The 16,045-nt window shown below is 45.2% G+C and overlaps 1 protein-coding gene across 15 annotated transcripts in view; it reads right to left on the reverse strand.

Moving 5' to 3' along the window:
* Positions 1–16,045, reverse strand: part of FoxP (forkhead box P) — a 182,583-nt gene that overhangs the window by 17,136 nt on the left and 149,402 nt on the right. For 14 of the 15 annotated variants that reach the window (XM_066726702.1, XM_066726704.1, XM_066726697.1 and 11 more), the window contains one exon: positions 10–357. In XM_066726702.1, the coding sequence (XP_066582799.1) occupies positions 10–357 (348 nt within the window). Of the gene's footprint in view, positions 1–9; positions 358–9,590; positions 9,638–16,045 lie in introns of all 15 variants that reach the window. The other variant, XM_066726709.1, reaches the window with a different exon arrangement.

The raw sequence follows: 16,045 nt of genomic DNA on the forward strand, positions 1-16,045 counted from the left end.
GACAATGACCTGCGGACTTTGGTGAGGGCTGGGTTGTTGCCCTGGTGCCCCAGAACTGGGCTGTTGCGATTGTTGCGTGACGATTGGCTGCTTTTGCTGGGTCATGGGTGCTGCTGTCACTGCATGCCCACTGGGACTGAGCTTCCCATTGCTTTGGTACTCGATGGCGAGTTCTTGCTGCTGGTCAGCACTGGCGCTTTCGGCTACGCTGCTCCTTCCACTTCCGCAATCCCGATTACGCAACAGACGCTCTCGCTCTCTCTCGCGATCCCTTTCACGCTCGCGTTCTCTCTCCCTCGACGATGCCGCTTCGCGCACTTGCTGTTGCTGTTTCAAAGCCGCGAACAGCGAAGTAGCCTGCAATTGGAAAAACAACATTGAGCGAGCTCCATCGGAGTCGGCTGACAATTGCATCTGTTATATATATATATATATATCATATCTATATACATACGTCCTCTCATGCAATCCATTCATTTTTATCTCTAGCAAATAATTCTATCGAACTTTGATTCTTTCTTATGGAATTTCTTCCATCAGGTACCATTTCTCAATGACGCGAGATGGAACTGAAAAATTTCACTTAAAATCATATACAGAATAGATTTGCAAGCAAAGAAGAAAATGAAATTTCAAGAGTCTGGTAAGATACACATCATCGGAGATTAAACTGGGAATATTTTCGCTAACTCAAATCAAGTGATAAGAGTAGGTATAGTACAGTGGTAGAGGTCTCTTATGCCGAGATATCGCAGCCGCGGTAAAGTGTCTGTGAAAATGAGGACGTCGTATATAGGAAGATGAGAAAAGGGAGGGAATAAGAAGAAGAAGAAGAAGAAGAGCGAAAGCCCTGGAGCGGGACAGCCGTGATATATAAATGCCGTGTAATGTACGTGCGTTAAAGTTCTACCGTATTTTCAACAATATTGATCTTATTTAATGGTATTCGCGTAGTACAGAGGCGATTGTGTGCCCCCACGTCATTGGCTGACTCGCGAGGAGAACGACGAAGGAAAACTCGCTGTTGTTTGAATGACGTCGAATCTCTCGATTCCTCTCGACTGTTTGCACAAGCAGATTTGTTTTATTAAGTTCTATCATCAGCCGGATTGCGAATAGCGATGCCTGCCTCGCCCAGAGCGAGCCGAGAGAACTCTCGCAGTTCCAAAGGAGGCGCGTCCTGCTGTTCCACGATGGTCGATCGACTTTCGCAGATATTCGAAAGGCACAAATCAAAGCTGACGGGGTGTGCATCTCTCGCAAATCCACTGCGCCATGTCCTATGCTAATCTTATTTGCGCAAGATTACGTATGTTTATGGCATGCAAAGAAATTCTATGGCGCGCGTTATCAGTGTTTAGTCAGGCTGCAACTTCGACTCGGAGTCTCGAAAGTAAAATAAAAATGGGGCCGGAAGAAGGTGTCGACGAGAGAAAACAAAAGGAGAATGCGCGGCGTCCACATAATGCTGTACGTATAATATACGCGCGGTCGTTCCTTGGGAAATTCTACACTTCCCGAAGTCTCGCTTAACTTTCGACTTTGGCAATCTTTTAATTCGTTAATTAGCAGTAGAGGAGGGGGTAAGTGGAATTTTGAGCGGGAGAAAGGGGTTGATCCAGCAGGGACGGGTATAGCATAGCAGATATTGAGGAAATCCAACGTGTGTACACTATAGTCGAAGATGAAAGAGAAAAAAAGAAGAAAAAAAAAGGGAGATGGAAGGGCGCCGCGGAAGAATGAAAAGTATAAGGACCTATGTTGAAGGGCCATCAACTGTAGATAAGAGGGACTGCGCGAAGACTCTTTTAAGAAAAGGTTAAATAAAGCTGCGGGATGCGCTTGTTGTTGGCTGTTCAGATTCCTACGACCTCCTCCTCCGTCCCCATTCGCCCCTCGAAGGTCCCAACTACGCCACTTATTCCAATCTCGAAGGTTTTCCTACCCCTCCCGAGAACCTTCCTCCACCGTTTTTCTCCCTCTACCTCCCTCCTTCATATCTTTTATATATTAGAATTTTCACCACCCTCTCCATCCCTCTCCCTATTTACTATTTGGATTTATTTCTCGTCGTCCCAAATACGTCTACTTCTTAACCGAACTCCATCAATGAGTCTCTCGAAATATCTCGACGGCTTATTTCGCGCATCTTGTCCCCCTGCCACGTATTCGTTGCTTGTCTCCACGCCACTCATAAATAATTTATAAAAATGACGCTCCTAAACTCTCTGGTATAGGATTGAGATAAGTTTGATAGGACATGGCAAAATCGAGAAGAGAGTCGATAGTATTAAGGACAAAGCTTTCCGTTCCCTTGAAATTAAAAGTGCGCCTATTTCACCACGCAAATTTGTATACACATGCATATGTATATAGCTACGCCACACTGCAGCACAGTACTGTAACATATCGGAGTTACATCCCAGTTTACCGAATATTTCCGATAAACGAATAAAAAGGTTGCAAAAAAATTATTTTCAAAGCGCGAATACTCTTTTACTGTTGATCCATCCACACGTGTCCCATTAATCGCAGCCACAATTCCATTTTCATGTTTTCCTTGTGGTATATATATTTTCACCGATGTCCATCTGTTTCGTTAAAATTTGTATGTATTGCCCCAACAAAACTCTATAATATAACTCGCTTCATCGTAACAATGATATATTTATTGAATCCACGATGAAAGGACCAATATAGCTCCTCACCATTGGGGTTCGCATATCGAGCCACGATTTTGGAATAGTAAGAGAAATTATTATTGATATTTTGAAGTTCGAAAGGCTTTAAGTACGAGTTTCGCGCGTTGTTCGTGGAAGACTAAGCAATTGCGGAAAAGGTGACGGCTGTCTCGTTTCGTATTCACGTGGTTGAGGGCCAATCAGAGTCATCTCTCTCTCTCTCTCTCTCTACACCCGTCTCCTGCATGTTGACATTTGTCATAATATTTTAATATTAAATCGCATTATGGCCAGTCATGCGCCAGCATGATCAGACACTGCTCCCCGCTAGTTTGCTTGTCTCTAATTCTCACAGATGTCTGGGTACTGGGGTATATAGGTAAGTATACGAAGGTGCAATGAGGGTGGATGAAGAAGCACGTATATATGTACATCCATAGCGCAAATAATAAACGAAGCGTATGGAAATGGGAAAAAGTGTAAAGAGTGAGAGAGGGGGGAGGGGAGTGAGGATATTTATCACCGCTTGTATCGCAGAGAGAGAGAGAGAGAGAGAGAGAGAGAGAGAGAGTATAGTATATGGAATACAAATTATGATACTGCAGGATAATTCGCAATGACGAACTGCCAGCAGCACTTTCGTGAATTCCTGAATAATTCCAAATTACGGAAGCTAAGGTTCTTCGGGATAAATACATGAGGGAGAGGATGATCTTCGTTGAAGATTACCGCTCCGTACGTCGTTACGAGGTTCCGGTGCAGCGGAAACTAAAACGGGAGTAATTCACGAAACTGGTGCACAGGAGCAATTTTGAAAGCCCAGCACGTATCAAGGGAGCTTTTCCAGCTTTGCTAAACTTCGTATAAACTTGAGTTTTCGCCAATGCAGGTATCTAACGATTTTTGCGCTGAACAAATAGCGAAAAACGGAAGAACGAGATGGATGGATGGATGGATGGATGGGTGGGTGGTTGGGTAGGTGGATGAACGGATGGATAGGCTGGAGGAATTTATTGGAAAGGCCAACGAGAGCGCGGCTTGCAAGCCGTTGGCAGACTTGACAGTGTTTCTGAAAGGACGTGCAATATTGAGAGGAATTAACGATTCCGCGAGCGTTCGTTTGGGTCGAAGGGCACGGGAGAGAGATTCTGAGAGAGGGATGGGGGATGGGGGATGGGGGAGGGGGTGTAGATTTTCTGACTAGCCAGACAGGTATTCGGAAAATGGCTAGGCTCGCCAGAATGTCTCTGGGTCCATCGTTAACCGGGCTGTGTACATTATAGATGGTCCCGTGATTGGTTCGTCAGACTCTCAAAAACTCCAACTCATCGCCCGCCCGCCCGCTCGCTCGCTCGCGTCCTTCTCTTTCTTTCTCCGTCCAGCTCTCTGCCTTCCCTGTCCCGTCCTTTTTCACCGCGACCATTACTCTCGTTTCGCAACTTCATTCGAGTGCACTGTGAGTTGACCGAATCCCCGCATCACGCCACCACCGTCCACTCACGCTTCGATTTCGACTGACAATGTAGAGAAATCTACCCCGTGAAGTATCAATTAGTATGAATCGACGATACTCTCGACCCTGTCACGTTTCGCTTTTCGCATATCTCATCGGTCACCCTCTCATTATCGAAATCCAACGAGAATATCTCATTTTTTTCAATCCTCAATTTTTCATTATCCCGACGACCAATAATGTTGTCGATATTCTTTCGTCTCATTGTCGCAGACTCGTGAAAGTATAACTGACAAACGAACGATTCTTTTCAACGCGCTTTCAAATTTACGGGCGCAGGAGCCAAGAAAAGGGGCGATGTGGGAATGTCTAATGTGCAATATCAATTAGCATAATCCACGGTGGCTGCTATAATCCGATCAGTCATTTGGATCGCTCAATCATTCAGGAGGCGAGTGCAGCGCAGCACAGCACACTGCAGTCTCGCTCTGCTCCGTCTGCATGCATTATATTGGCCTCGCGGTTACATTTTGCATGCGCCTCGCAATATAAGACATCGCGCGAGTCGAGAGGGGTACAAAAGGTTTATTAATTATATATGCGGAATATACTTTGAGCAAAGCACTCTCACAGGCTTGTGCATGGGTAATCTTGATATTGCAGAATTGGTATAGGCGATAAAATGCTTGCGCGCTTGGAGTTGTGAAAAAAGGACAGATTGGCAAACAAGAGGAAGAAAAAACAAAGATCGGCGGGAGCATTATGCAAGGTAAACTCTGTTGGCGGTATACATCCACCCTTCGGTGGATGTGTGTGTGCTGTCTGTATGTACAAGAATTAACGCACAGAGGTGGGATTGTCGCAGCTGGGTAGGTGAGATATACAGAGTGTGGAGAGGGCGAGAAGAGTGGGAGTAGCAGGACCGGGAGAGGGGTGTGGAGGAGGTCCAGGGCTAAGGCCCGAGGGTGACGAAGAGAGAAACGGAGAAAGAGAGTGAGTGAGAGAGAGAGAGAGAGAGAAAGGAGATCGGGGAGTGTAAGCAGCAGGAGAATGGATAACAGGGAATCCGAAACAGAGGGTGCATCGGAGGGAGTAATTTCAGTATTCTGCGGGTTTGCTTACATCCACCGGTTCAGCGATTTCGCCGAGCACCGACAAATGTGCAATCGCTCTCGATACACCACGATGCACACGCTGGATACACAAGATTTTCCTGAAACGGAATACGCGACCTCTCAGCCTATTTACTATCAAGCCCCTATCTCCAAAAAATATATATCTTCCCACAAAAGGCTCGCATTATTTCCTCGTGGCCGATTCAACGATTTCTAGTTGAAAAAAGAGAACAACTTTTGTTACCATGCAACCATGTATTAATTATTCTGAAAATGAAGGGATAAAGTGTACATGCAGCATACATAAGAGGAGAGAGCTTTATATAAAAATGTCCCGCGTTCGTTCATTCATATAGCGATGGCTCTCCCTCTTCTAAGTTGCGAAAGCTGTCGATTTTTTGTTCCGCCAAGAAAATGAAATAAAGGATGTATTTGTTTGGCGAAGCATAATTTCCATGTTTCTTGGCTCCCTGGCGCATGGCTACGGGGTGGTTGGCTGGCGCTCGGTTCGCCAAAAGTCGTTAATGAAAATCAAACAATGGAAAAATTACATCTGCTTGGAGGTAACCGCAACTCTCCACTCTTTTCCACCCTTGAGACTTTTCAGGGACCGCTTCCAGCTTTTGCCTGTGTCAGCTTTCTCTCCTTGCGCGCCGCATCAGCGAACCACTGACTCGGAGCCACTGGCGAATCCTTATATTCTCCTTTTATCTCGTGAGAATGGAATTTTTCATCAGCCCCGCACAAATTCATTCAATAAAATCGCGAAGGACGAGGACAAACTAAAATTACACGACAACTTTCCCAAAATTATGGTATACGTGTAACATAAAAAGTATTATAAACTATAGAATGCGATTGTTAATTCTGTTGCAAAGAAACTCGCACGAATCGCTTGATAAATTCAACCCATTTCTCTGCTAAATTTTTCATTTTATCAAAGTTTATAGTTCTACGGCGGAAAGTGTTTGCGCAGATCCTAAGGCAATAGCCAGATAAGCCCTTTCGAGTTCAAGAAGTCTATGCTTTATTTTCGTTTCGGTTAATAATTCAGTATCAATTAGTGGTCGTTTAAATTATGAAAAAGCCTTTCTTCGCTTCTGGCTTTCCGGTTGGCGGATCTCGTGGCTTCCTTACCGAACGAACGAGTCAAAGCAATGAGAATTAAAAGGAAAATCCAATTATTCTAAGCCTGCATTTTAAAACGTCCGTGAAAATTGATGCTGACCGCTGCGAGAAATAAAATCCAGTCTTGAGTGAAAAGGCATGGATAATAAAATAAAGGGAAATAAAGTGGAGAATGGATGAGAGCAACATAATAGACGAGAAATATGAATTTGTGCGGAGGAAAGATGTTTGTCGAACGAGTATATATACGCATATATATATATATACATAGGAGTTCCGGTGTATACCGTGACAATGCGATAGAAACAGGAAACTATTGAAGGACAGCGTTCGACGTTGAGTGGTCTCTTTGCTTTTCCAAAAAGGGAGGATGGTTTAGGTTGGTGAGTACAGAGGGGGTAGGTCGGTGAATAATGGAAAGTGGCGAATTCCTTTTCTGGAAGTCCGCGGACGGACGAGCTCCATTAAAGGTCCCTAAATCCCCGACAGAAGCCAGCCCCCACCCCTTCTTCCTCCTGCGTCCTTCCTCCTGCAGCAACCCCTCCCATTCCGAACCCTCTTTCGTTACACGGCACGGATCATGACCAAGCATACGGGCGTTCGCTCTTCGCTCGTAGACGCATATTTATTCGCAGTCCATTTTGGTTTGTTTGCACAAACGAGAGGAAAGTCCGTCAGGCCGACGTCCATCGGCGACCAGCCGCCGCCGCCGCCGTCGTCGCTGCGTCTCTGCATGCTTTTCCAGCTCCTCGCTTTTACGTTGCGCCGCACTGCTCACTTGCTCCGTTTCAAAGTATGAACCACACGCTTCGCGCGCCTGCATTCCTCGCTGATAAATCTCAAATCCCTCCCCCTCTTCACGCTAACTTTACGTCCAATCTTCGAAAAGTGTCGCCGTACAATTACCACGCTACACGTATATATACGTTGCGTGTCTCTCGGTTAATCTTTGATCGAGTGCGGCCCGCGAAAAATTAGATGCAGTGTACGCGAATCGTGTGAAATATTCATCGGGGAATGCTTAATAAGGGCGCGATAAAAAATGCAAGAAACGAGAGTAGAGATGGGTTCCTGGGGCCCGGCCTGCTCTCGAGAAAGGATTTTGGATATCTTTTTCCATTTTCGCCTCTCCCACCTCCCCCCCCCCCCCTCTCCCCTTCCGTTGGAACATCGCCTCGGCTTAATTCTCTCGTCAATAGCCGCATAGCTGTTCTAAATTTCGAGTCTGACATGCCGGGAATATCGGATGAGATTGCGGTTAAAAATTGTTCGTTGTAACTGTGGAGGCCCTCTCCTTGGAGAGACCGGGATGAGTTGTTGATGATACAATTAAGACGGCCAACGGTGGATTTTCTGACTCGGAAAATTATGCAATATTTTTCAGGTGGCTCGCGCGAGGGGAAGTACTGGCACGGGTAAAGGGGTGAGAAAAATATCGAGTTGTTTGGAGTTGAGGAATTAAAAGTGACGAGGGTACTGGCAAGAAAGTGGGAAAGCTCGGGGTCGATGCTAATGGAACTGGCAATCCTTCGCTGCTGATAAAGATCCAGCGCAGGTTTGAAAGAAAAAAAAAAAAAAAAAAAAAGAATAAAGTATAGAGGAAGAAAGAGAAACAGCGAAGGAGCGATGAAAAATTGTGAAGAGAAGAGAAGGCGAGAAGGGATTTGTGGAAGACGACGAGACGGAACGTACGCACGACGAAGAGTAAACATTGTTGTTTGTCGAAAAGCATAGAAATGAGGTTTACGAATAAAGGGGGTGTGAATGTTGGGAGTCGGGGAAGTAGAGGGAGGGGGTGGTTGTTTTTCCCAGCTAATTCGACAAGAATTGCGTTGGCAAGTCGCATTTGTATTCAGTGATGGCAGCCTCGGAATCCAGGCTACGCTTTAAGATCTGGCAGATGAGGTGCTTTAAAAAGAGAAAAGGAGTAAAGATGGCGCGTAGGAGTATGTTGGGGCGGGGGTTGAAGACGGGCCACAGGGGCGGCTCGAGCGATCTCGCATATTTCATATGCAGGGTGCTGTTTTGCTTGGCCCCGGCAATATTATTACCATATTTTTCACATAATGCGCCCGCGTGTATGTCTCTTATTTCACGTGACACCCCCACCAATGGTCCTCGTGGAAAGCTCGCGAGAAGACGCCTGCCAGCCAATGCATTTTAACGTCTTATCATTCGTGCCTCGTGCACAGTCTTTATTCGCGTCGATGAAAACTTTATGACGTGACGCGAAATTTCTACGAATATTGTCATCTCTCTCTCTCTCTCTCTCTCTTCCGTTGTCGAGAGGTAAAACTTCCCACATTCCGGGCTACCGATAAATCACTGTGGGCCAGAACGTTTTATATTTATCATCGATCGAGCGACCTGTACATATATAGCTGCTTCTCAAAAGTATATTCATGCCTCACTGAACAAATTAATTATCACCAAACACACCCCAGAATCGCACCCTCGCGCTGGGTATTTCGTAGCGCAATCGATGATAAACTGGCCGCACCCTGTAAACACAATTAAAGTTTCTTCGAAGGCCAGCCTAATGTTTATTACGATCATATAGTGGGGTCAAATGATTTCTCTCTCTCTCTCTCTCTCTCTCTCTCTCTCTCTCTGCTCCTCGTTACACGCATATACGCCATTTAATTTATACGGACGGCTATACCGACTGGATTCGTTCACTCCGAACGAGAAACTCTCATCGGCGACAAGAGTATAGAATGGGATTTGAAAGTTTTCGCAGTACGAGATAAATATAAGTCGTCTGATGCGGGCCAGATAAAATTTTAGGAGCTACGATCTGGAAAAGGGCGTTTTTCAATACAAGCTTGGAGGATTTGGGAGTACAAGCGATTGCCCGCCTTCGCAGTCCTACCATACAACCAGCCTACGTCGTCGTCCATTCGTGTGTAGATTCTGGAAAATTATGGCCGATAAAGAAACAAATTCCGAATTCCAGCGAAGCGGGGCGTTATAAACATTATTTCTCTCTTGCAGCTCTTTCCCCTTTAGTTCCACGTCGTTTTTCTCCTTTTCCAAGATTCGACTTTAGCTACCAACTTTCTTTACCGAACGTGCCATCATCTCGAGCGAACCATCCCATCGAAAAAGCTCCCCGAGAGTTTCGCTCGCGAAAATGCTAGCAATAAACAAAATCTAGCTAATGTATACTTCCGCACGATTGAGAAATGGTACTTGCTTACTCGCGCTGCTCACCAAATGGCCCCCGAGATATTGTTCCGTCTCCCTCATAGAAAACTTACCTGAAAAATAACATAGAAAATGGTTAGTTATACAAAGGTCATTTTTCCTTCAACCAATCAACTATACAACAATACAGAAATTATATCGCTCGATAGATGACTCGAACATTTTACTCGAAAGGAAAATAAATATCGACATTTTACATGGGCGCTCTTCTTAGTCGGAAAACTAATTAGTCGTGGTATAAGTATAGAAGAAAAATGGATATATAAGCACGAAGAGAGAACCTGGCGAGCATTTCGGATGAAAGAAAATAAGGAAAGGAAAATAAATACTATAGATATAAAATTGAATAGCGATGTCAGCCTTGAAGTTGTCGTGAAAATAAATGGAGGTGATCTAATAGGTACGAGGTGCTCGAAAGCAGCATCCCATGTACATACATACGCTTCGATACGATAGTTTGAGCTTGGGCATAAAAATATGACACAGTTTATTTTTTCACGGGAACAAAGACAGTGCGCGCCGGGGGTTTACTGGGAAACAAACAGAAATTGCTAATGCGGAGAAAACGGTGGAAAATTGCGAGCGGCGTACTCGGCAGTTTAGCAACGGGACGAATTATTTGTACAAACTGGGCGCGCTCTTCATTGGTGCGTGCGCGTGTCTTGTGGTATGGGTGAACACGCGAGGATTATTCGTTAGTGTCGGTGCGATGACGTGGGCGCTGAAGACTTACATATGGCCATCTTTGCATTCCGTCCCGCGCGCGGCGGACCTAACCTCTCTAAGTAAATAGTTGTGCAACACAGGACGAAAGGCATTGAACAAATAACAGCTCTGCCGCGCTTTATGAAGTTAAAAGGAGAACGCCGCCCAACCGGAGCAAACGTGTCAACATATACCTAACCGTTATTTTTTATACCTATATGTTTTCTTTGTAGAGAACCCACGAAAAAGCCCTACTTCTTACAATAAAGGAGTAAGAAAATAATTGTAAAGCACATCAGAAGAGGCATCTCGAGCGCCAAAGACAAATTGTTCGAGCCGCTGAGTCGAGTGATGGAGATTATTGTTTAAATGTCTGCATGAATGGGTGAAAATGGTACTATGATTTCCGAAGGAAGGGTGTAATTGAATCTATAGAGGCCGGGCAAGGCAAAGGGTGGTATAGGCGCGTGAATATACGTAGAGCCGTGGGGTAAAATAAAATTAGACGGACAAAATGGGTAGCGACAGAGAGAGAGAGAGAGAGAGAGAGGGAGAGAGAGCTTGGACCAAGTATACGAATGTTCTAATACCGTCTCTCACAGATTCCGTAAAGGAGCAGTTTATATGCAGTCTACGGATGGGTCAGCAAGGGAGGATATATATTTTTCAATATAACTTCCGTGGATGGGGTGTGGGGTGCGAGGATCGCACGAAAGAGCAAGAGTCGACGTTATTTTTTATCTTTATTAGATTACTAGGGATCCGTTAGTTGAGGTTCGACGTGCTCCGGACGAATGTGCATGAATATCAAGTGTAACACGTGGCGCATTTTATCGTCTTCTCCCATATTCTGGCGGGGAAAGTATTCTTCGATCTAGCGTGTCTCCTTCGTCAACCCCATCGATAAATGCCGAAAATCGTGCAATTTCACCCCAGCGTTCTCTGCTCCGAGCTAAACCAAAACTGTTCGCTCGACAAAAACAATCGTCCGTCGCCTCACGGCTATTTACAAATTTGCACGTAACGAGTGAAATCAAGTTTTTTCCTCGGACAAATTGTTATGAATAAAAAGAATTTTCCCCCATACGGACACGACGGATCAGGGCTTTTTCTCTCTTTGATTGATTAATATGAGAGGCATGCGAGAACGAAGAGAAGATTTCGTAAAGCGTGTGAGAATTATCGGAGAGCCCCGTATATACTGTTTAAACAATGAGAGAAAACGAGAGGATGTTTGTTTCACGGGGCCGTCAATGTCGCGCTGTGTATTGTTTACAGAATAACCGCCTGTTTTCCTTCTTCGTCTCTTCCAAAGTTTGTCGATATTGGAAGAGTCGATGCGGCGGTACAGTCCTTTGAAAAATACTCAAGGTAAACTCCTATGTTGATTGTATGCTCTGTCCATGAAACCGTTCGTGTGCAAAGAGTATGACGGCCAAAGCTTCTAGAACGTTATAGTAAAACATGCCATGTTCTCGAAATTAATTTTAATGAGCTATAAATATTCTCGACTTTGCGTATACTCTATATATACACATTTATAGTTTGTGTCAAATGGAGAAAGAACTTTTTAATTGGATTTGATTAAGAGGATGATTAATTTAATGAGACGAGTGTGCAGAATAGAAAGAGTTGTTAGGGCGGTTAGGGCATTATGAAGCACGTGGAATTAAAATCTAGGGAAATTGGATGGACGACCCTGGACGCTTTAAATGGCATAAGGAGCGCGCGAAGGATGGTAATTAATGGAGACGTAACGAGTGGGCGTAGCCAAAGACTAATATGCGAAATAAATCTGCGGTAATAGTAAGTAATTTGGCCAATAAGTCGATAACAAATTGGGTTTGCCAGCGGCAGTCCGCGGGGGTGGCGGTATTCGTAATGGCAGCCAAGTGACCAGATCCACCCCCCCCCCCCTCCCCTCCCCTCTCCACCCCCTTCGGTCCATCTGCCTTTGGAGCACCGAACGATCAACGAGGACACCCCTACCCTCCTCCTCGTTCCTCGCAAACGTATTCATATTTCACCAAGTTGTAATATAGGAAAGTTTTGTTTAAGCCATAAAGCTACCGAGTTTGAGTGGGGAGTGTCGCTTCGGTAGGGGTTGGTCACCCTTCGCTGGACGCGCGCGCTAAGAGTGTGGAAGAGGGAGAGTGAGTGCGAAATAATTCACGCTTCGGGCGGCAGTGCCGGAGCATGTTTTTTTCCTTCGAAAGTGCACACACTCCAGCTCTTATACGCATTGCGCGTGCACGCGTGTGTGCGCGTGAGAGTCAATGGGCGCGTCGGTGAAACGTTCGGAGAAAAAGATGTCGGGGTTGTGGTCCAGTGTGTTGTACGTATATATATATATATATATATATACACAAATACAAACGGGTTTAAAGGAAACTTAATGAAAAAGCAAGCTAATAAAACGGGTCATCGTTCCTTCTCGATATTTTGTTCTTATCACAAATATTTCCGTTGTATATCGCAACAGTCTCATTGGAAGTAAGACGCGACTCGAAGCTTTTTTCAAAATAGAGAGAGAGAATTTTTATATAATCACCGGAGGGGGAGGGGTTATGTTACAGGTGAGATCCGTGTAATGGACATTATCCATCAGTTCATATGCTCTTGTATGCAGAGGGGGTGAAGGTATCCTGTGCACGAGGAATTGATGGCAAAGTGAAAAGAGAGAGAGAGAGAGAGAGGAGAAGACAAGACAAGGACTACGATGTAACGTCTTTCTTTATATATATATAGCAAGACGAAAGAGCATTCACGGAAGCTATTGGTCAGTCGTAATGAATAATGTCCACATCTGTTCGGGACGTCCCATCAGTAACTGCTCCCACGCCTGCCTTGCAGGTCCACCCTAAAAACCATTTCTGCCCCATCGCTGCCTTCTCACCCGATTTCGCTGCATATCAAATTATGGAGTTCCGAATGGCCGATCGTCGCCTGCTGCCGCTGTGATATATTTGGATATATTAAATTTTTTTCCTCTCCTGGGACATCCAGACGTCCGACACATTTACACCTAACTCCAATCGATACTCGCTTTTCATCCAACTCTATAAATACCCGATAAAGAATCCAAAATAAAACCACTCGATACCCGTCACTTTTTTTTTCTTTCTTTCATATTCGATCGTTCGGTCGACTCGGCGTCATTTTCGGAAGGCCTTATCGGATATTAATGCAGCATCGATCGGGACCTTATATCTCGTGATCGTAATTGCAGGTTATCTGGAAAACAAAGGTATGGCAGATATACACAGTTCTTATTATTAGTCGAAGCATTCGTGCTCGGGAGAGAAAAGGTCGAGGGTCTCGTTTGCATAGTCGCCAACACCTTGCGTGTCCATTACGCGAGGGTAGTATCGGAGGGGGTGAGGTGGTAGTAGGGGTAGGATGTGGGGGAGGGAGGGTGTAAGAGGTGCGAGCAGTAAACGCGCCACGTGCGGCAAATGGAAATGGACCAAATATCGCTGCAAACACTCGACCGTGCGAGTATCGATATACGACGCCCGACGCCCCTTTTCCATTTCTCTTGATCCACGCTGCTGCCCGAGCTTCGACCCTTCTCTCTCTCTCTCTCTCTCTTTCTCACACACACAAACACAAGCAAACTCTCGCAGCTTTCAAGACATGCAAGCACACTCACGTACACTCCAATAGACTACAAATGGCCGTCTCCTGTCGACTGCTGCTCACGCCAATCTATCCCGAGTGTCCGCAAAACGCCCTGAGTTATTTCTCTTGTACTCGAGAGAGATGCGGTGCTTGGATTTTTTAGCGCCACTCTTTTTCCATGAGAAAAAATAGAGAGAGGGAGAGGGAGAAGGGGTTTTCTGTGGCAAAAGCAGAATTTATTCGAAGAAGAAATAAGGATCGAAGCAGGAGAAGAATGAGCTTTTTCAACTGTGCGTTATGTATATATATATATATATATATATGAACTACGACAGCGATTGGTCGGATAATTGTCGAGGAGGAGAATTCTCCGAGGGATTCAAGTATCCAGCGATGATTTCAAAGTGGCGCGGCTGTGCTCATCGCGAATAGGCTGCAGAGCGCTAAACGCATTACCGTGTTGGATTAACTGAATTCCACTGGGCGTGCAGGAGAGCGTTAAAAGTAGGAAGCGGTTTTCGCCTTCGTCTATCCGTACGTTTATTTATTCATTCGGTCCGAGGACCACGGAAAACGAGCAGTGCATATCGCGTCGAGCAGCAGCAGCACCGGTGGTACATAGTACGGGCAGATGATCAGAACGCATCTGATGGGCAAGGAAAGAGGGGGGAGTAGGAGAATGGACGAAGCTGGCAAAGGGGAATACGGAGATACAGAGAGAGAGAGAGAGAGAGAGAGAGAGAGCGAGTGCTTCTAGCTAAACAAATATGTGCTCACGTACTCATTCACCTATCTCCAGTCAGACCTACCTACCTACCTACTACCTACGCTGCCACAGCCCTTTTAAAGACTTTTTCTCCACTGCTGCACGTATCTCTTATCCCGTTTCTGTACGCCAACACACGGCAGTCTGCCTGTTCGCACATACACGCTGCGTCCTTTGCACCGCCATCGGTTCGATCGGTGTAACAGTGGCTACCGCCATCCTCGAAAATTTTTATAAACCTATATAGATTTTCATTGCGATATACATATACAAATCCCTCGGAAACTCTTACTGCCCCACCCCCACCCCTGTCACCCTTGCTGCTATATTACACGAATTATCCAAAGAAGACAAATTTATGAGAATTTACAGGGCCAAGAGCGCATAAACTGTTTGTTTCGACGCATCCCTATATTTACACTGCACAGGGTGTATGCGTCGCGACGTTAACATATCGACATTGGTGATATATGCGTCGGCGGAGTGAGTGGCTGAGCAAGAAGGACTTGTCTCATAAAGTATAGGGCGATTTGTCACGGGAGTTTGCGTGATGCGACTGGGAGAGAATAATCCCCTGAATATCATCCCTTGGAACTTTGACCTCGAAGCTTTCGTTTCCTGCGCTATAACCCCTCCCCCTTTTTATCCAGACTACTCCTATTTGTCCTATTCTTGTGCAAGTACAGTGAATTATTCTTACTTATACCTACCCCCTCGCTCAATAATCTTCGACTATCGATTTTCACGCTCCGCGCAACCATTTCAATTCCTCCTCCTTCCCCCACCCCTTTCCCTACCCTCCAAATGTTCCGAAAAATTAATCTTAATTTACGCTTCGTTCGCTCTATTAAAGCTGCAGGTTGGAAATCAAGTCCTGTATACAACGCACGAACCTCATCGTTTTCACCCATTATTTTCATCGACGATATATTTACACGCAGCTCCTATTTAATTGGCCACGGAGTCTCGATTGGTTGCGCGAAATAGGTAATTTAATGGCGTAAGTATATGCTATCCGAGCTTATATGAACTAACGTCTGATGTTATTGGTCTGCGCGTGTTTAATTACCCGCTTGTTCCTCGCCCTTTACGCATCGCGACCCTTCCTATAAATTGCCTGCTTTTACTGGCCGATTTATAATTACCGCCTCCATACGGCCAAACTGTAATTTGCTTGTGTAAATTCCACGTGCTTGCTTGCCGAAGAATATTTTGCAGAAAATTCTGAAAGGCTCGCTTCGCGCGCAAACCATTAATATCCTATACGTATTTATCAGACTCGAGACTCAAAGATTTAAATACAGAAAGAACGTGAGAACATTAAAAATATAGCTGTTTTATTTAAACAAATTAAAAGCTACGTCTATGT

Source organism: Prorops nasuta, unplaced genomic scaffold (assembly GCF_024137725.1).
Source record: "Prorops nasuta isolate Cenicafe-Biocafe unplaced genomic scaffold, Cenicafe_Pnas_1.2 PNAS00005, whole genome shotgun sequence".
In the NCBI taxonomy this organism is placed as follows: Eukaryota; Metazoa; Arthropoda; class Insecta; order Hymenoptera; family Bethylidae; genus Prorops; species Prorops nasuta.